General features: G+C 40.7%; 3 protein-coding genes across 10 annotated transcripts in view; 1 reads left to right on the plus strand and 2 right to left on the minus strand.

Moving 5' to 3' along the window:
- The window catches only part of MYO7B (myosin VIIB), a 53,835-nt gene extending 52,107 nt beyond the window's left edge, over positions 1–1,728 (minus strand). The window contains exon 1 of the mRNA XM_030496009.1: positions 1,653–1,728. The gene's annotated coding sequence lies outside the window, so the exon portion shown is untranslated. The remainder of the gene's footprint in view (positions 1–1,652) is intronic.
- The window catches only part of IWS1 (interacts with SUPT6H, CTD assembly factor 1), a 21,554-nt gene continuing 1,070 nt past the window's right edge, over positions 1–20,484 (plus strand). For 2 of the 8 annotated variants that reach the window (XM_030495966.2, XM_030495965.1), the window contains exons 1-14: positions 1–94; positions 5,362–5,477; positions 11,448–12,159; positions 12,777–12,969; positions 13,212–13,269; positions 13,581–13,681; positions 14,417–14,567; positions 15,243–15,325; positions 15,610–15,739; positions 16,971–17,088; positions 17,820–17,931; positions 18,131–18,187; positions 18,383–18,494; positions 19,072–19,232. In XM_030495966.2, coding sequence (XP_030351826.1) covers positions 13–94; positions 5,362–5,477; positions 11,448–12,159; positions 12,777–12,969; positions 13,212–13,269; positions 13,581–13,681; positions 14,417–14,567; positions 15,243–15,325; positions 15,610–15,739; positions 16,971–17,088; positions 17,820–17,931; positions 18,131–18,187; positions 18,383–18,494; positions 19,072–19,200 — 2,154 coding nt within the window. In that variant the 5' untranslated portion in view covers positions 1–12 and the 3' untranslated portion in view covers positions 19,201–19,232. Of the gene's footprint in view, positions 95–4,577; positions 4,692–4,726; positions 4,775–5,024; positions 5,105–5,361; positions 5,478–7,362; positions 7,420–7,507; positions 7,563–11,447; positions 12,160–12,776; positions 12,970–13,211; positions 13,270–13,580; positions 13,682–14,416; positions 14,568–15,242; positions 15,326–15,609; positions 15,740–16,970; positions 17,089–17,819; positions 17,932–18,130; positions 18,188–18,382; positions 18,495–19,071; positions 19,233–20,484 lie in introns of those variants that run through there. The other 6 variants (XM_030495963.2, XM_030495967.2, XM_030495970.1 and 3 more) reach the window with 5 other exon arrangements.
- LOC115612094 (coagulation factor IX-like) overlaps positions 9,700–20,484 on the minus strand; it is a 23,686-nt gene continuing 12,901 nt past the window's right edge. Inside the window, exons 10-11 of the mRNA XM_030495983.1 lie at positions 19,612–19,617; positions 9,700–9,711 (exon numbers count right to left, since the gene is read on the minus strand). Coding sequence (XP_030351843.1) covers position 19,617 — 1 coding nt within the window. The 3' untranslated portion in view covers positions 9,700–9,711; positions 19,612–19,616. The remainder of the gene's footprint in view (positions 9,712–19,611; positions 19,618–20,484) is intronic.

Below are 20,484 nucleotides of genomic sequence, written 5' to 3' on the forward strand. Positions count from 1 at the left end.
TAACTGCACTCTATGATGGGAAAGACAACAAAAAGCCTCCATGTCAGAGACAGATTCCTGGGCCTCCTGCTGTGGTTCCATATCCGAATCAGAGGTAAGTCATGGCAATAAATAGCTAAGGTAATGCGTGTTTATCCACATTACATATATGTGTTTTAATATTAGCCTCCTTACCTGAGGATTTTGTTAAGTTTTATAGCAGAAATGAAGATACAGATGCAGAAATAGAGCATAGGCCCTTCAGGGCTCGGAGACTTTTAGAGGGAGGCAAGAAAGCAAGGCAGAGAAGAGAGCTTTCTTAAAGTTTCTATCTGTGCAAATCATTCTTACTCAAGGATTTTGCCTCAAAGTAATTCTTTAGCAAACTTATTTCTGATACAATAGGTTTTAGAAGTCTATATGCTGTATGTGATTAACTAAATTTCAAGTACTGATTTTATTAGATGGTCAAATATTGGCAAATAAATCAAAGTACATACTTTTATATTATCAAGGTAGATATCTAAACCCAGAGCATTTTGTGTAATTAGACTGCAGGGAAAAAAGTGCCATGCGTGTTTCTTCAGCAAATGAAACATACCTGCTGAAGTTCCAAATGGAGCGTGTTTTGAGGCAGAGAATCTCATTCTGAAAATATAGACATTTTTAACATTTATGACCCAAGATGTGGTGGGGGTGCTGTTTCAGAGAGAAGTACAGTATTTCTGTCCAAGTACAGTATATGAATTGTATGAGATGGAAACATAGGGAACCCAAGGTAGTCTGAAAGAAAAGCACAACTCATTTGTGGCTGATAAAACATATTGGAAGGGAGATGGATTTCCACAGTTAAGTCTAGACACACACAAGAGCCAGAAAACATAAGCTGAAGGAGTAGAGACTTGATATTCCAAGGAGGAGCAGCCTAGATGCTTTGTAAAGCACATGTACCTAATGAGACATGAGCAGGCGGCTTGCTAAAGGCTTGTTTAGAAAAGTACCTGTGAGGAAACAGGGGTAGCTCAGGTTTGGGAAGTCACTGAGCTGTGTGAACAGGGAAACAACAGGAGCTTGCCCAGGAGTCAGTAACGCACTTTACTGCTGAAGACAGGGTTTGGTGAGGGACTGTGCAGGGCACAGATGCACTTGTAGTTGTAATTAGGGGTAATTTGTAGTGTGGTCTATGCTGATGAATGATGCACTAAGAAAGGCAACAAATTAAAATTTGATAATCCCTGGTGAATTTAATCCTGCTGCTGTTCAGAGCGATGGGTCTGTCTGGATAGACATGTGTTAACAAAACTGCCTCTTCCTGACAGCTTCCTAATTAAGAGATTGATCAGGATCAAAGGGTTTAATTTGCACATGGCACTACCTCTCATATTTCCTCTCCAGCTAAATAAAAGTGGCTTTGTCAGTTCTGCATCACCAAGTCCTAGATGCCAAGCATAGTTTTATGTTAAACTAGGGTTTTTTTTATCTGAGGTTTCTGGAGGAAGGTGTCTGATAGGAGAGAACAATTTGCAATTTACACTGTTCATTCAGAAGCCCTCCTGTCTACACTAACCTCCTTCCCTTCCTCTAAGCAGATTTGTAGCTTTAAGTCACTGATGTCTCTTCACTCTGAAACGCACACTGCAGGGAACAAAGCAAACTAAATAAGAAGTACATACCAGTAAAGGATTTCCAAGTGCATCCCTTGGTTGTCTGAAGCATTCTGTCCCTCAGGGAAAGGCTTATTTCATTCCAGCCAGTCCATGATGTTGTTGTACAGAGAGGCAGACTGATGGGGCTCTGGGATTGTGTGTCATTACACTCCTTCACACACGCCAAGTGGGCGCTGCTTACTCTGCTTGGTAGAAGGCAGGTCATTCTCCCCTACTGTGCAATCCCATTATGGTCTGAGTGTTACTCCATCCTTCCTTTTGGGATGCAGCCAAGATGGTATTACAAGAGCATATTACAGGCCAGTATGTGCCAAGTTCTGGCTCATGAGGGACAAAGACATGTGCACACAAGCATGCGCACTAGTGCGCACACCTGCAGAATAGCTGTCAGAATTAACGCCCAATTATTCAGCACTGCTGAGGTGAGGTTTCTTAAGACACAGGTGCACCCTACCCTCTGTGGTGCACATGGTACGTCACAGGACTAGGCTCACGGTTAGGAAGTTTATCTTTAGAAAGATGGGAATTCGTATCTTAGGAAGGAACCTCTGTGCCTCCTTCCATGTCCAGTAAATGCAGAAATTCTCTGTTCTCTTATCAATGCAGCCTCAGTGGAAATTGTGGGCAGTGGCTTGCCATCACTGCAGAGCATGACACACATTTATAAATGACTGATTTCCAAGGAAGGTTACCATCATACTCTGATCCTGCTCAGAACCTTATTATGTGATAGATTTCTGTGTTTTCTAGGCACCTTGGTAAAATTTCCAGATGCTTTGGTACATATTCTTCAATATTATTTTGTTAGTTTCCAGTTGTGTTTCCCCTTGTCCATTATTTTCTGTTACATCATCCCCCACTTGTAATTTCCTACCTTCGTGCTTTGTCTGCAGAGAACTTTATTTGTTGTGTTGTAATGAGTGACACTAAAGTTGTCATACTGCCTTCTATTTAGTCAGTTGTACAAAACCATTAAATTTCTTGATGAAGTCAGATAAATGAAAGAATGGGAGCCTCCCATCACATACTGGCACGTGTCCTGCTCCTCCCAGAAAAGATCTAAGTGAAACCATGCAGTGCAAAGAGCTAAAAGCGGTAAAAGTCATATAGAAGCAGGAAAAAAGGGCATGATACCATTAAGAGAGTCATCCTGAGGATCACTAAGAGACCTTTGGGGCTATATGGAAAAGTCCTATAGAGCTGTAAACAGAGACATTCTCTATATGTTTTATGTATGCTGCTTTTTTTGGGGGGGGGGGAGGAGAGGGAGGAAAAGTTTTCTGCATTTTTACTAAGAATATAGGATTGTATCCAAGAAACATCTGACTCCACTGCCAATTTCTCCAAGTGGAACACTGTAGAAGATGTTGAGTAATGACTCAACTCAGAGAGTTCAGCTGTATTTAACATGGTACACTGAACTCCCTGCATTATAGCTGTGCTTGCTGCTGGAGTGTGTTAATAATGGCTTAACCTCTGCCATCCATTCTAAAGTGCCTCTAGCACAGAAGAAATAATGACTCACTTTGCCCAGAGTTCTCAACTTACTAAATTTTGATGCCCCTGAACAAGAGCGTAGCATGTAGGTTTATAAAAATCACTGCTGTTTACAGATGCCCCAAATGACACTGCCTCAACAGTTTTCTACTTGTCACACATTAACCTCTATCTATTTAGAAAATGAAGATGTTTTATTTGGCATAGAACAAGAAGAGAGTCAGGAGACCAGCACTGTATGCATTTATTAGGCTTTCCATTTCAAAACAACACGTCAATGACAGAAGTAATTTCTAGTAATCCTCTACTGACATAACGTAGGCGTGCCAAATAATTGAATAATGCAACTGCTCAGAGGATAGAGGTTACTAAAACAGAACACAACAATTCCTGAGAAAGACACAGGTTGTTCTACCCCTGTGTTTTCCCTGGAAGTCAGCAATTGGCCGGGAGTTTGAGGTTAACTTTCAGTTGATTCTGAAGGCTAAATGTGGAGGAGCCACTCACACATGAACTAGGTTGAACCACAGCTTCAGCTAGGGCAGTCTAAATTTGGTGAGACAACTAGCCCTCAGTTTCCACGGCTGGCCATGGTTCCCTCTTTGGCCAGCAGCAACATAAATCTGTTGACCCCCATTGTGGCATCCAGAGCCCACATGTGTAGCTGTGCCTGCACTCTTGTTTTTACTCTGCTGCGTACTTGTAGAGACTCTCATTCTTTCTAACTTGATTTGTAGGGAGCAGATATAATCTCTGCTATTACTTAAATGGTAAAATCTTTTCTATCCACGCCAGTAGATGCAACTCTTGATCTCACATCCTTTATCAGCACAGGAAGCAGTGTTACCAGATGTGCCTCTGACTGGCCAAAGGGAGATGTTGGGTCACTCTCGTGTGGTTCAGGGCTGTGGGTTTAAGCAGTCACCTAACGTTTTGGGGGTTTTAGTCTTTTGAAACTTCCCACATGGCTCACACAAGAGAACATCCTTATTAAAATAACAACCATTTTCACTCCTGTACATTGCTCATCTCCCATGTCCATGCAAGGGCTCAAAATAGCCTTTTGTTTTTGGTCAAAGGCTCCTTCCATTCCTCCAGCACTTCAGTTACCAAGCTAAAATCATAGTTTTCTAGAAAACAATGCAAAAACATGTTTAGGGGGTGGAAAACCCCATCTTTCTAGTTTGCTGCAGTTAAATCACGCCCTGTATAAAGCAGTTAATAGTCCCCACAGTTTTCCATCACTACAATCTCAGCTTGGTTACCCCGAACATTAGAGCTGTAGGAAACCACCTCAACCGGCCCCCCCCCCCGCCGCCGCGCAGCGCCCCCGGGCGGCCGCTCTCTCCTGAAGCCTCGCGAGATCCTCCCCTCCCACCCCAGGGTCGCGCGGGGAAGGGGACGGCCGTTCTTCGCGCATGCGCAGCGGCGGTTGCCAGCCGTTCGGCGGTGAGGCGCCATCTTGGGCCTGTGCTCGGCGGGCGGCTGAAGGCGGCTGAAGGCGGCGGCGGGCCCTAGCGGCGAGCGCTGCGCTGGGGGCTTCGCCCCGCCGCCAGCCCGCAGGGCCGAGGCGGGGAGGCGGGGCCGGCGGCCCGCCATGGAGAGCGAGTACTACGGCGGGGATCAGTCAGGTAGCGGCGCGGGAGCGTCCGCCGCGGGAGGGACGCCCGGGTCGCTGGGGCCTGTGAGGGAGGGTGCTGGGCACGGCGAGCACCGCGGGGATCGCCCTGCCCTGTCCGACGCGCGGACGCTGTCCCCTCCGGCGGCCCTTGCGCTCACCGTGGTGTGGCGGAGAGGCGGCGGAGTCGCGCCCGGCACCCCGGCTCGGCGGCCGCTCCACGGAGGGTGCGCCGGTCTGGGCCGCCCCCGCCCCGGCGGTAGTGTGCAGCCGGCTTCGGAGGGGCCGGGGTGACATCGGGGGGCCGGGCCCGGCCCGCTGCCGTGGTCGCAGCACAGCCTTGGTGTTAGTTCGGTGTTTTAACCATTAACTGCTGGCGTGCGTGTTCTGAGTAGTTTTGTGATCTTTTTGGGGGGTACCTGCGGTGGGTTTGTGCCAAACCTTCCCAGTAGATAGCCTCCGTTTCCCTGTGTTAGAGAACGAGAGACTGCTAGAACGAGTCTGACTGTAGCGCTGCCTGTTCACCATCACTGTGAGTGCTCTTTTAAACACTGGGAGATGTCACTGAATTTTATTTTCCTTTTCTTAACTTCGGAGTAGATGATGGTGGAGCTACTCCAGTGCAAGACGAACGAGATTCAGGATCTGATGTGGAAGATGAAGCAAATGAGCAGCATTCTGGATCTGAGAATGGAAGTGTAGGGCACCATTCAGAGGTACTACTGGAACTTTATCTAGATAAAGATTACGCTTGTATAAATTAGTTTTTTTGCTGTTGTTTAAAGAGGCATTTTCTCCTCATTGAGACTTATGTGTTCATTCAGTTGTTCTTAAGGGTCCCATCTGTCAAAAGTTAACCTCCAGAAAGAATCTGTCAGATGGTCTCTTGACCAATATGTAGAATAGGGTCTTTTATTTTTCTTTTTAATTGCTATAATAGCATTCACTGTTTCGTGAATGTTATACTCAATTGCAAGAAGATAAACGTTTTGGGTTTGAAATTCTAAGCAGTGGTTTATGAGGAATTTGGAATTTTATCTCAAATTCTGCACAGTACTGTAAACCCACACATTATGGAGACATAGATTTCCTTACCAAAGAATAAATGCTCTCCTATCTTCCATCTTTCCTCTCAGATTTGAGCACAGACTCTCAAGTGTGTTACATGCTATGTTTTTTAACCACATTCATGCTATGTTTTTTAATCCTCATTCACAAAAGAGCAGGTCTGCGTGTGGAGCAGAAGTAGGTTGAGGTTCCTAAATGGGATCTGCTCTTCCTCTGAAGAGCTTCTTGCTTCAGGAAGGCTACACCAGGCTGTAATGCTTTGATCCAGTATTGCGTCTGGGGGAGAGTCACTTAACTTGTGGATTGACACTTTTGGTCAAAAAGAGATTCTGATCAAAGTGAAGGTTCCCGTTAGCTTTCTCGGACAGTTTTGGAGTTAATCTTGAGGATTTTTTTGTGACTTGAAATAGAATTACATCAGGTCTTATTAAGAAGGAATAATTTTGGACTATGAACTCCAAACTGAACTGTGAACTCAGGTCTTCTGACAGCAGAGTTATTGAGAACTTTCTGATGCTCACAAAAACTGTAATCAGAGCCATTTTGTTCTGTTCTGCATATTTTGTGGCATTTTACATAAAGATCAGGATTGACTCGGTTTTCAGTGTTATACATTTTATAAATTGCTTAAAATGCATGATGTGATGCACTGGAGCAGGCTGATGTTCAACTCTGCAATCTTTTTTTTCTTCACCCATTCCTACTTCCCTCAGAGTTAGAAGTAGATGAAGATCTATATTGTACAAAATGGAATTTCTTTCTATGTATTTGTGCTTGAGCATAAAGCAGATTTGGAAGTATTTTTTTTTAAAGATGGAAGAAACTGATTTGGTGTGAGGCAGCATCGCTTACTGTGACAATCAGATTTCAGTGTGGGAGAAAATGTTTTTCAGCATGGGAGGAACAACTGTCTTTCAAATGGATTTAGTATTTCTGTTTTAATGAAAAAAAGATGAGTGCACAGAGAGTCATGTTGCTGCTTCAGTAATATTAAGCTTTTTCTGCTGTGTGTGAAAACTTGGTCATTGTTCTTACTTTACTCCTGTGGGATTTTAGTTTTACTTACTGTGGCAGAGTAGCTGGAAATCTGATCTTCAGCATGCCTTTTTCAGATTTAAATAACCAGAAAGTACTATGACCTGTTACCATTTTTAACTGATCCTCTTCATGTGCCTGCATTATTTTAAGGGCTTCATTCTATGCTGGCTGTTGAATATTTCTATGTAGATAAAATACTCCAGAAATGCAATAAAAAAAATTGTATGTAATCAGAGTAAAACCCCAAACTAAAATACCTTTCTGTCCAATAGTAAATGTGAACCTTCAAACCTTAGCGCTTTATTTCATTCAGTTCAAATCATAAACATTTGAGTATTTAGGTTTGTTATGAAGTCTTACATACTTAGTTTTCCCTACATCGAATTCAAAATGCAGTAATGTGGAGCGGCTGTCACTGAAATGAGTAGCTTTCAGTGACTTATCATACTATTTACCCTAAATATTCTCTCATCCTCTTATTTCCTTCATCTTCAGGAATATGTGGGAGGAATGACACTCAAAGCTAGTAAAACCTTTGAGACAGCCTAATCAGTTAAGTCTATTTAATTACTATTTCGTCTCTAATTTTGAACTCAGATGTAAAGAACTGAAGTTTTAAACTTTCAAACTTTTTTTTCAGGTTCTTAACTTTAAAGAAAAGGGGAATCCTGAGGAATTACTTATGTAGGTCTCAGGTATGTGGGTTTTTCTTTTCCACAATTCTTTTCTGGCTTTCCTTCCCCCAATCCCACTTTATCTATAAATGTTCTTCTTGATGTCCTTACCAATTCTGCTTTAGACAAATAGAATTAGATAACACGTAGGTTTAGTACAGTAATGAATATGAAATCATGTTTACAGTGTTTCTACAAGTCAGGCTCATATGGAAATCTTTAATGACTTAGATTCTTACACTTTTACCAAGTCGTTGCTGTCTTCATGAATTAAGTTATGGTTTGACTGTGACTGTTAAGAAGCCTACATTTCTGAAAACAAGATAAACTCGCTGATCTGCCTGTGATGGTTATGTATATCTTAGTTTAACAATTATCATTCATGAGGTTGTAATGGATGGGTCAATTTTGTTCAACTTCCTCAAGTATCAAAGTAGTACCTCTTAAAAGTGGCTGCATGTTGATCCTATAAACTACTTGCTAACTGAAATTTTTGTGTAGAAGAATAACACTGTAAATTTGATTTTTATGTTCTTGATTTTATACTGTACTAAAGCCTCATGTTATAGAATTCTTTCAGTTAAAAAAAGGACATCTCAATTAAAATGTTTATAGATAAAGAGGAGGAAGAAAAGAAAGCAAAGGAATTAGAGAAAAATGCAGTAGCAATTACCTGAGACCTACTTGTTTTTGGGGATGTCTGATCTTTAATTAACTATTTGGAAAAGTAGAAAACTCCAAAATTACATACTTGACTTCTTTGAAAATATCTTTTTAGAGACGAACTAGTAAAAAAATAAGGGGTGTGAGACTATCCTACAGAATTAAAGTCTTCTTACTCTAAAGTTGCATGCACTTTCTATATCAAGTATATTCCAAACATTCAGAGATTCATTAATTGCATTCAGAAGACCTTTGCACTGATGGCTTTGTCCAGGGCCTGTCTGTTCTCTACAGGCTTTGAGCGAGTCAGCTCTGCTTTAGAAGGTGCTCAGTTATGTTAATGTGCCAAGTCTGAGGCAGTGTGTGTGACCTCTCTGCAGGGCTTACTGACTTGGCCAATATAACTGCTTTTTGGGTTAGCTCTGGTTGAGCTTTCCATACTCAGGACTAGAGTAGATGGTGCTGTCTGCCAGGTCTGTGTAGGTGCACCTGTATCATCTAAGTGGATTTTCTGTAGGTGATTGTGTCACAGCAGAGTTCAGCTGCTGTAACCACTGGGATTCTGTGGTGCAGAGCAGTGTGTAATCATAGTGTGAGCTATTAGGATGCATGATTGCATTCTGTCCCCAGACATCTTAATTCTCAGGAGTGGTTGTCAGTTTGCAGTAACAGATTAGAGATTCATTATATTGTAAACTGCTTCAGTAATAATGTCGTATAATTGTAATGACTTCTTTATGAAGCATTTTGCATTGGAATTTCCTAATTTAGTAATACATTCTGCATAGGTGGATATATAACCTGCAGCCACTCTTTTGACCTTAAATGCTTCTAAGAATCATTATGAGTTCCAGTTATTTTTTTAGTTTTGTTTACCTGTTCTTTGAAGACTTTCTGGACTGGCAATCTGGAAGGTGATGAGCCTTATAGTTTAAACAAGAGTATTTGTAGTGTTTTCCCTGGTTTTGTTTAGTAAAATCCCTCAGTACTGCTGACATAATTGTGAGTACCTATTCAGCATTAGCCATCTGAAATCAAGACATGACAGACTAACCCACCAAAAATTATGTGGTAGGAGAATAAGGATTAGAGAATTTATATTAGTATAAACATAATTTTCAGTGTAGACTTCTTCATTTCAGTACTTCTCAATGACCTTACCTGTAACACTGCTGTAAAATCTGTTCCCTGTTCTCTTTGCAACTGCAGTTTTCTTTAATCCAGATGATACAGTCAGAGAGAATACACCACATGCACATTGTTAGTTTACACGAGAGGGACTGGGCAGCAGAGGGTGATAGAATTAATATTTTGGTAAGGAAAAAAATGTAAATCTCATAACAAGCTGAGAGTAGTTGAGTGTGTGTATGGTCATCCTCAATTCTGTAACTTCTTAATCTTCATATTCAATTCTTTAAAATTTCAAATTCAGGTTTTAACAGAACCATGTTTCCTTTCTGTAAGAAGTGAGAAATACTGAATAATAGCACCAGCATGATTTAAAGGACTAGCATTGCTGTAGAGACAGGGACAAGCAGTAGAGAGAAAAGTACTCGCTCATAGTCACAGCAGCTGTTTTGTAGCCAGCATTAAGTAACATGGATATAGTGAAGTTGTATTTGAAGTGCATGTTTTAAAATTCTGTAGTTCTGATTTTTTTCCATTGTGCAGTAACTTTCTGTTAGTGATGCTGCACTGATTTAGAAGTTATTACTTTACTGAGTGCCAGCCAAGGGAATAAATGCTTAAGGTCCAGAATGTTAAAAAGCCATGTTATTTAACACTTAGTATAATTCTGGAGGGAGCACTTCCTAAAAGCCATTGAAATTTATTTTATTTAAAATTCCTTCTTAATCATACATTTTAAAATAGTATTGTTTGTTGTAGGTGTAGGATAGATACACCTGCATTATTTTGTATGTCTCTGACAGTAGAAAATATAAGTCAGTCTGTCTTTCCAAGGAAATTAAATTGCTGACAAAAAAGATTGAGAAGCTCCAGGACATAGAGGTGTTGAAGTATCTCCTAGGACAATAAATACTCAGTTTGCAAATATGCTAGTGGAAGGAGTCTATATATAGACTATATATATGTATAGTCTATATATATATATATATAGTCTATATAGCTGAGACAAAATCACCCCTGAGAAAAGCCTGGTTGAAGAGTGGAGTTGAGCATGTAGGAAGGAAGTTTCTTTCACAGTATTGTTCTTTTCAGTTGCAAATGGGATTATTGTAACAGTGACTGTGAGAGGTGTACTCAGTTAATGAAACAGGTGTTCGAGAGTCAAGTTCTGTTTTCTCAGGTAGATGCAATTGAGATTTTATTTTTTCTTCCCCAAGTAGTAATTAGATGTTATAGGAGAGATAAAAGAAGATGTTCTCAGTAATGATACTGACAGGTGGCTTGTGGAAGGTTTTTCTAGAATGGGACCCTGCGGCTTAGTATTTTTTGCTGTGTAGAAAAAGACTTAAAGGATTGTGTTTAAATTCTTAAGTTTTAAGAAGACTAGAGTGTTTGTGCATGAGTTATCTCAGGTATCTGAACAGGCACAGGAGCTATCAGCTTAAGGGAAAGAAGAACTGAATCTGTTCTTTCATTCTGTGAAAACAACATTGAAACACAAAACTTGTTAACAGTAATACTCTGGAAGATCTGACTAGAACTATTCCTCTTTTTTGGTAGGCTTTTGGTCCTGACATGTTCTTAAATAAGTTTCCTTGGCAAAGAAGGAAAGCGCACAAGCTCTTTTGAGCTTCGCTTGGAAAGCAATGCATGTGCAGTTTCAGTAATGTATTTTGTACAAAAAACATATGTTTTGAGATCTTAAAAGAAAATGACAAGTGGGAGATCCTGTTTCTTGCCTTATTACTGGGGATTTGGACTGAAAAACAACTTTGAAGACCTGCCTTTTTAAAATAAAAGCACTAGGCATTTACCCTCAAGGAACTGGACCCTTTTTAGACATGTTTACTTGAGTGTTTTTTTAATTCTGTTAACCATTCTCAACATATGATCGAGCTGAAGAGTGGACAGCCTAAAGTGATCTTTCTTGATCTGAAGTATTTGATAATGCTTTGGTGCAAATTATCTAATGATTATTTCTGTGTAGGAAGTATTTTACTTTGCAGTACCTTGGGTAATGAAATTGGAGGAAGGACAAGCAAAAATTCAGAATGTTTTTTTGTATACTTAAGGGGTTTTTTTGCTTAGTTGCCTGAGATTATTTTTCTCTTTCAGAATGAACACAGTGATGGAGAAGACGATGGGCGGATCGGAGAGCCCCATATGACAGACTCTGAAAATGAAGATATCCCAAGGCAAAAAGACAGTGACTCAGATAATGAGGAGCCTCCAAATCACAATGTAAGTGATTCGGACAATGAAGCAGCTCATGGAGGGAAAGACAGTGATTCTGATACTGAGGACCGTCCAAATCGGCATATAAGTGACTCTGAAAATGAAGATGCCTTAAATCATCGAGCAAGTGACTCTGAAAATGGAGAGCCTCACAGGGATCACAGTAGTGATTTTGAAAATGAGGAATCACACAAGCAGCCGGCCAGCGACTCGGACAGCGAGGAGCTGCACAAGCAGCCAGCCAGTGACTCAGAGAGCGAGGAGCTCCACAAGCAGCCAGGCAGTGATTCGGAGAGTGAGGAGCTCCGCAAACAGCCGGCTAGTGACTCGGAGAGCGAGGATGTTTCCAGACACAAACAAGAAATAGAGTCTGAGGATAGTGATGGGGAGGACAGGAAGGAGGAGGTGCAGAATGATTCTCATCATTCAGATAACGATCACATAAGGGAAGGATTTCAGGGCTCCGACAGTGAAGAGGAAGCTCCTAAGAGACGAAAAATATCAGACAGTGATGAAGAAGAGAAAGAGGAGGAGAAGACGGTGAAGAGGAAAACAGCTATCCTTTCTGACAGTGAGGACGACGAGAAAACACGTAAGGAACTATAGTGTGAAAATAGAAATGTGATGTGACAGGTAGCAGTGTTAGAGTTAAATGCTTTCTTCACATAAACCCAATGATTTAACATGAAACCAAAAAGGAAGCTTGCGGTTAGAGCACAACTTCATTTGTAGAGGCTGTTGTTCTAACTGCATTTCTGTGTGAATACTTTTGAGTAGTAAGTAGGTCTGATAGAAGTAAGACTGCAATGATCTTGCTCTATACTGGCATCTGTTGTTATGTTGATTATTCCTGTTAGTCGTTTCTCTGCTTTATTAGAGACTTTACTCTTTCTCTAGTAATTTTTTCCTGGTTTTTTGTTTTGGGTAGGTTTGTTTTGGTTTTTTTTTCCATTCAGATACTGGGGATGAGAGTCAGTTTTGAAATTACAAGTTTTTGTGGATAGATGTGGTTTATGGAAACTGCAGTTACTGATGAAGTAAAACAGATTTTAGAATGGATATGTTTGTTAAGAGATGGCAATGTTTTTGTGTGGGAATGCTAATCAGCTTCCCTCTTTTCCAAATCAAATTTGAGAGAATAGTTTTTGGAGAGTAGCAGTTGTCGCCTCTGTTACAAGGACATGTAGTAATGCTCCTTTCTGTTGGCAGCTGCAAAAAAAGTACGAATCCTTTCTGATGTCGAAGAATCAGATAGTGATGCTGCTTCAGAGAAATCTGACAAAAGGAAGAAAAATATTGTATCAGATAGTGAGGAAGAAGAAGAAAGAAAAGAGAATGCTGGGAAGAAAAAAGAGGAGAAAGATCTGTTTGGCAGTGACAGCGAATCTGGAAATGAACAAGAGTAAGTGCTTCTGGGGATATGAATTCCTTCAGGGTTGCAGATAGTAAGACTGATCGTGAATGGAGAACGGATGAATCCCACCCAGAGAATGATTGTCTGCCTTCACTGGTGGTGTCAAGAGGAATGTCAGTAGTAGGTGGCAGAACGAAAGGTGGATCTCCACACAGTCATCAGGAATTTTGCAGAAAATGCACATCTAATGTTGCAGTTTAAATAGATAAATGTTGCTGTTACCTTCACAGGAACCTGATTGCAGATATTTTTGGAGAATCTGGTGATGAGGAAGAAGAGGAATTTACAGTAAGTGTTACTGTGGCTGTCTGTTGTTTACTTGCTAGATGTAATCTTCATGAGAATGTGTACGCTGTATCACAAGAGAAGCTTTCTATCTGCTGGACTCAGTGAGGTAGTCTTTGGGTTAAATAACTTTTACAACTGTTCTGTTGGGAGAGTTATTGTTGTGAAAGTCACAGGTGGAATTAGGAAGCCTGTGTTCCTCTTCTAGATCTTCTGCATGCTTATCTGAAGGTTTTTGGGTAGTGGTGTCAGGGTGCCTGAGTAGATGCTCAGTCTTAATCCATATGCTGATTTTCACTGTCTTTGCCCATCAGGGTTTTAACCAGGAAGATTTGGAGGAAGAGAAAGGTGATGCAGATATGAAGGAGACAGCAGATGAATCGGACTCTGATGATAACATCAAAAGAGGGAAGCAGTAAGTCAATATGTTACGTACTCCTTTGCTAATAACAAATGCAAGATTTTAGTGAAAGGTCTCTTTCAAAGACTGGCTAGACTTCATAGTTTAGAAAGGCCTGGGACTATGTTGCTATATAAAGTGTGTTCTCATAAACTATGTCAGAAGGTCCTCTCTCAACTAGCAGTTTGGTCACTTGACAGTCCAATCAGATTACCTATGCTGCTGCTTCAGAGAACAGTATTTCATGGTTCACATCAAAACCTGAGTGAAATTAATGTCTAATCAAACAAGCATTTAATTCTACTTCTAGCAGTACAGCATTGGAGTCAAGTGTGTTTCTGTGCTGGTGTAGGGGATAAGGTATGGCAAGACTTGCCATCAGCATGTCGCCTGTTTTCCTTTCTTTCTGTTCCAGTAGCGTCAGAGCAGTGTATTGCAGGTGTAGGAAAGCTAAACCTTTGCCAGCTTCAGTGACAGCTTTGGCACATTTTGAACCCTGGATATTACATGTGTGCATGTCATTAGCTATTTCAGCCTGAGGGCATCTTGGAGCCACTGAAGCCCTTTGCTAGTTTCCCAGTTTATATACTAGGATAACTAATTATCTTTCAGGGACATTGGGACATGATGCTTGTAGATTTATTGGAGAAGTTTTGAAAAGTTAGCTATAGAAATACAACATTATTTCCTACAAAGACAATAAGATCAACCCTTTTCTGACCATCAGCAAATTCTGTTCTTGCATTGCAGTATGGACTTCATGTCAGATTTTGACATGATGTTGCAACGAAAGAAGAGTATGAGTGGCAAGCGTAGACGAAACCGTGATGGTGGAACTTTCATTAGCGATGCAGATGATGTGGTCAGTGCTATGATTGTGAAGATGAATGAAGCTGCTGAGGTGAGTTTCCTAGACTCCAAAGACACCTTAAAAATCCAGTTCCATTTCTACAGGAAGTCTTTTGATTGTAATGGGTCTCTGATAGGGGAGCCCAAGTACTGAACAGATAGTGACATTATGTCCTTGGATGATAGTCACTTTGAAACCCAGACTTTGTTTTAGCGTGTGATGCCCACTTATGTGGTCTCATGTTGCGTGCACTGTGCTTCATGGTGAACCTCTAGGTTATCCAGTTACATTCTTAGCTGAAGTGAGTATTTGTTTTCTCACATCCTGTTGTTTTGGTTAGCTGTTTTTCTGTTGTTCAGGTGAGATCTTACTAACAAAGTTTTCAGGTTATGTGTGCATAGCTAGCATGGGGGACTTGCCCAGTTTACTGCAATAAACCTAAATCATGAACTAGAAAAAAAAAGAGGAATTTTAGGGGGAATCTCCAAATGGTGATGCTTTTAAGGAAAATTTTGACTAAGCTGAGGACCCTTTTTTAAGAGAAGTCATAATATAATGTGTTTGGGGCTGTAGGGATTTGGAGCGGGGCACAAAGTTAGTGCAATCCTGCCAAAGTTGTACTTCTCATTTAATAGGGTAATCTTTTTCCTGTAAATATTTGTAAACTATGAGAGTTGCTGATTTCTTCTTTTGATTAACTTGTGCTGATTCTTCAACTCCCTACAGGAGGACCGGCAGCTGAATACACAAAAGAAACCAGCACTAAAGAAATTAACTTTGCTACCAACTGTAGTTATGCATCTTAAAAAGTGAGTTGTCATTCTCCCAGTTAATTATCATCTTGGGAAATATTGGGAATTTGGTAGAATTCATGGAATGACGCTACAGTTGTACTGAGCGTGCAGTGCAACACTTTTTTTTCCCAAGTAAATGCTGGAGCTAGGTGGCCTCAAAAACCTAAAATTCTATGTAATTTTACCTGTTAATTTAACATGAAACAAACTCAGGTGCACAGTTGTGCTGAAGGAACATCACATCTTAAGATTTTGATGTGTTACATGACTGTGGCTTCTCTTTACTTGAAACTTTCTAGGCAGGACCTTAAAGAAACTTTTATCGATAGTGGTGTTATGTCTGCCATCAAGGAGTGGCTTTCTCCCCTTCCAGACCGAAGTCTGCCAGCACTAAAGATACGAGAGGAGCTGCTGAAGATCCTGCAAGAGGTTTGAAACTGACTTTTGACCATATTTCATTTGTGGCTTCTCCATGGTGTTACAATCGTGTGCTTTAGGAAAATATTTGCTGATCTTAAAGGTCTTTTCCAACCTAGTCGGTTCTATGATTCTGTGATAAAGGTACTGTAGCTGCTACCAATGGATTGTGCAGGGAAATACATAAGGAAGCAAACTGCAAAATAGATGTTTTTTTATAAGTTGCATCATTTTTAATGGGTGTTACGTTGTAGATGTGCTGTCTAGCACAAAACAAGATTTGACTAGGCCCAACAAAAATTTGACCACGCAACTTCAGGCGTCTTAATTGTTGTTATGAAAGTGTTCCCCATGTTCACAGCAAAGCAAATAGCTCTGCTGCCAGCAGGCCAGAAGACATTTCTGAGAGTATCAGGTGAACTATAGACATGAAGTTCTCTGCCCTCTCTCAGGGACTTATGTGCCATGGCATTTCTAGTTTCTTGATGAAGTGCCAGTTACTCACTTTTAACTTCCTTTGTTCTCAGTGCTCATTCATTATGATTGGTCACTTTAATTTGTCTTTTCTGCATTCATAAAATAAGCGTGGCATAGTCTTGATAGTGAAGTAGAAACAAAATGTTCCTTGAAGCACCACTAGCTGGCTTTATTCAACTGATGCTCTAGAAATACATTTCTCCTTGCTAGGAATTTGCAGGAGTTCTGCCTGAGTTCAGTTTATTTGGCCCGGCCTGTCTGTTTCAGGTTTATGTGTAAAGTTTAGTGAACAGTCATTTGGTGTTTTTCTCTCTTATGTTTTCCTCTCTTATGGTCTGTTCTCTTTTTTGGCCTCTTAAAGTGTGCAGTGCACTAGAAAGCACATCATGCTCAGTGTAGACTTAAGCTAATTACTTGAATGATTTTTCCATGTAAGTTTTTATCTTTGTAAAATGCTCTATCTTTATAAAACTGCTTTGAAGGCGGTAGCTGCATTCTTGGGTAATATAAGCAAAAGAGCTTATATTGGAGCAAATAGTTCTGGAAACCTACTTGATTTTATGTATAAAGCCCAGTAACGTTAAAGCAAATTTCTCAGTTTTGGTGTTTGGTTCTTTAACCCTTTCCTAGTGGGACAATGAAAAAAGCTAATTTTTCCAAGCTTATTGTGAAGGTGGGTTTTGGTCTGTGTTTGCAGAGTTCAGTGGCAGCATTAATGTTCAGACATAATTTCTTGCTGTTTTCTGACTTTTCCTTTATCTCGTAGCTGCCCAGCGTGAGCCAAGAGACCCTGAAGCACAGTGGCATTGGACGAGCTGTGATGTACCTCTACAAACACCCCAAAGAGTCAAGACCTAACAAGGATATGGCAGGGAAGCTAATCAGTATGTAAAGCTCCCTTTGCCTTGCGTCAGTGAGATTTCACTGACCATTTAATTTCTGCATTGGTCTTTCTGTTGCATGTTTTCTGCTGTCATCTGTAGTAGAATTAATTCTGCAATACAGGAATCTCACTAATCTGGTTCATTGCTTAGTTTGTAGGGCTCTTAACAAACACTGTTACATTTACTTTACGTGTTACTTTACTTTCCTGTTTCTTTCATTCTTGTTCTAGACCAGAGGATGGCATTTATTTTGTCCAGGCTCTCTCTTGGCTAATTGTCCAAGCCTCCTGTAGACACTACAAAAATAGGAAGGTGCTGCCAGAAGACTTTTTATTCTATGGACTTCAGAGAGATCTTGGAACAGCTGTAGTGCATGTGTAGTGTATCCCATCCTGAAGGACTACAAACTGATTATAAGCTTGTTGTGTTCTTTAGGAACTGTTTTGCCTATTTCTAAAATAGCATTCACTGTGGCGTGCAGGAGTTCCTGACACTCCAGGATTCTAAGAGCTCAGATATGTTCTAAAAGAGCAGGTAGCAGCAGGAGACTTTATAGATGAAAGCTTTTTCTTACTGTCCACATGGCTGAAATATTAAGTGCTCAGAAATCACTGGTTGAAAGGAAGCATAAATACTTGCCATAAACTTTGAAAGCTGTCCTTGGGCACCAGGGTGGTTTGGAGGTAAACTTCGGAGGCCTAGTGTTTAACCAGTTTTATTCTTTTTAATAGATGAATGGTCTCGACCCATCTTTGGCCTTACCTCAAACTACAAAGGCATGACAAGAGAAGAGAGGGAACAGAGAGATTTGGAGCAGATGCCTCAGCGAAGGAGGTTGAGCAGGTAGGGGTAGCAGGCAGAAACATGAAATCCTTTGTGCCTAACACTTCATCCAGAAAATCCAAGCGGTGTGTAAATACTGGGGAAATAAAAGGCTAAGAAGTTATGACCTCTCTCTTTTCTTTTACCATACTTGACTGTCTTTTAAAATCACTGTTTTTCTCTGTGTATAAATGCCTATAAAATGTTGTTTTTCTTGCAGCTCTGGTGGTCAGACTCCCCGGAGGGACCTGGAGAAAGTGCTCACTGGAGAGGAAAAGTAGGTTGGATTTATTTATTTATTTAAATTTTGGTTAGAAAAGAAGCATTTTGGCGCTACCAATAATCTGCAATTTGTTTTGAGGCTTTAGAGGCACTAGTTACATGTCGTGTTTCAGAGGTAGAACATGCTATATCACTTGTAATTCTTTCTGTGTAAGATTTGCCTCTTTAACACTCACATCTTTTTCTACAGGGCTCTTAGACCTGGCGACCCTGGGTTCTGTGCCCGTGCAAGGGTGCCGATGCCCTCCAACAAGGACTATGTAGTCAGGCCAAAGTGGAATGTGGAGATGGAGTCCTCCAGGGTAAGCACTGGCGCTCTCCTTGTGGCTGTGCCTAAGCTGTCTCTGATTAAGCCTGGGAATCTGTCACCTTATTGCCATGGTTACTCTACAGTTCTTTTAAGCGCCTCTTCTAATTTGAGTAGACAGTAAGTCCTGCTCTCAAGTGGGCTGTTTTGAGCTCACCAAATACTTTCACTCGGGTATCTTTGATTCTCTAACCAAAACTAGATTTTCATGTTAACACTTCTAGAGTTTCTCTTTAGGGTGAGAATCTGATTACAGGCCTCTTGTTTTAGAGCATTTTGAACTAAAGCTTCAATTTTATAAGAAGTGTGTCACTGATATTTTGATACCCCTCCCAGTTTTTGTATCATGTTCTTCTGATGATATTTCCATTTGGGAAAACTTTGAGGTTTTGCTAAACGTTAACAGCTTCAGTAGAGGCCTTTGCTTTGCTTTATTTGGTTCATCCATCTACCGTGTACAGTTTAATTTCAAAGCGGAGTACATGGTAGAACACACATAAATGGAAGTAATAATTACTGTGCTTTCTGCTGTTCTCTCTCCTTTTGTGCATTAATTGAGATATTGTTTCTAGCCCGGGACTATTAAGAGAGGTATTAGTCGCTTGGAAAAACACAAGAGACGGTTTGCTGAACAGAAACGACTCAGCAAAGTGCATCGGGCCATCAAGTTCAGCATTGAAGGCAACAGGATGCCCCTGTAGCCATGACATTCTGCCTTCCCCAAGCTTGAGAGGTATCCCTCAAGGGAGGTGTGAACAGTGCATGTGCTTCAGCTGTCGGCAGTTTGCACATACAGGAAAGGAGTGTGTACACCCTAACTGATTAAACTTGGAAACTCTCCTCATATTCTCTCATATCTGTACAGTGACCTAAAAGGCAACTTGTACAGGAAAAAATAGGCTGTAGCACATAACATCTGCTATGATACCTGCCTCGACAGCTTCAGGGTGCCCAAATGACAGGTGTTCAAAGAAAATACCTGTACTCAAAAAAAGCTTTGCACCACCTGTGGTTTTGAGTGCTGCTGTGACGTAATTAGGTTTTCCAGATTCATCTGAACTGACACAGAGGAATTCTTAGCCTTTAGCGGAGTACGTCATGTCACTGTGTACCAGCATCTGTGGCTGATGTTCATGGGCCCAAACTAAGGTATTTTTACATCTGCTCTTTGAAGGAAGTTGAGTGATGTGAGACTTTAGGGGAGTTTGGCAGGAGGCAGAGTGACACCTCTGCAGACCAGGGGAAGAACCATCCCTACTGTGAATGCAGTATGGAGGGAGATGGATCAATGACGTGCATCAATGTGGGAATTGTTTTGCCAGTTTCTAGTCCACATTTCAGTTCTGTGAGCAGGGCTGCCACAAACTAATAGTGACAGGAAGAGGCTAGCACAAAGTTCATATTTAGTTGTTTAAAAAGATAGATAATTTCTTTAAAATCACTGTGACATTCCAGGTATAATTTCAATGAATAGTGAACAGTTTTAGGAATACAGTTTATTTAAAATCAGTATGTCAGGAGCACACCTTCCTCAGTGATGGGAACAAGAGGTTCAGTTTCTAATAGATGTTATTTGTCGGGTATTAAGTAGCATGTTCTGGATAGCTCTGTTTCTCACAAATTTAAAAGGTGTGTGAAGTTTTCATCATTTATTGTTGTCTAGTTAGGGGAAATTGCTTTCTAGGAAGTAATGGCTCTGGTTTGGAAGGTCCTTTGCTGTCTTCAGTGGCATTTCTTTATAGAATCACTGTATTTAATGTGTGACACATAACTGCTGCCTCATCTCAGTTTCTCATTTGCAGTTAAAATACAGGGATGAAATGCAATAACTCTTCTAATAGCTTGTATGGTCAGCTTAGGCATTTCTTTTGCTTCCTCCAAACCCTGTTTTTCCCAAGAATCTCTTGCTTTATAAATACTAATCAGTGACCTTTAAAATAAATTGCAGTTTGGAATTGATAGGTCAAATCAGTTTGCTTTAATTA

The sequence above is a fragment of the Strigops habroptila genome, chromosome 8 (genome assembly GCF_004027225.2).
Source record: "Strigops habroptila isolate Jane chromosome 8, bStrHab1.2.pri, whole genome shotgun sequence".
In the NCBI taxonomy this organism is placed as follows: domain Eukaryota; kingdom Metazoa; phylum Chordata; class Aves; order Psittaciformes; family Psittacidae; genus Strigops; species Strigops habroptila.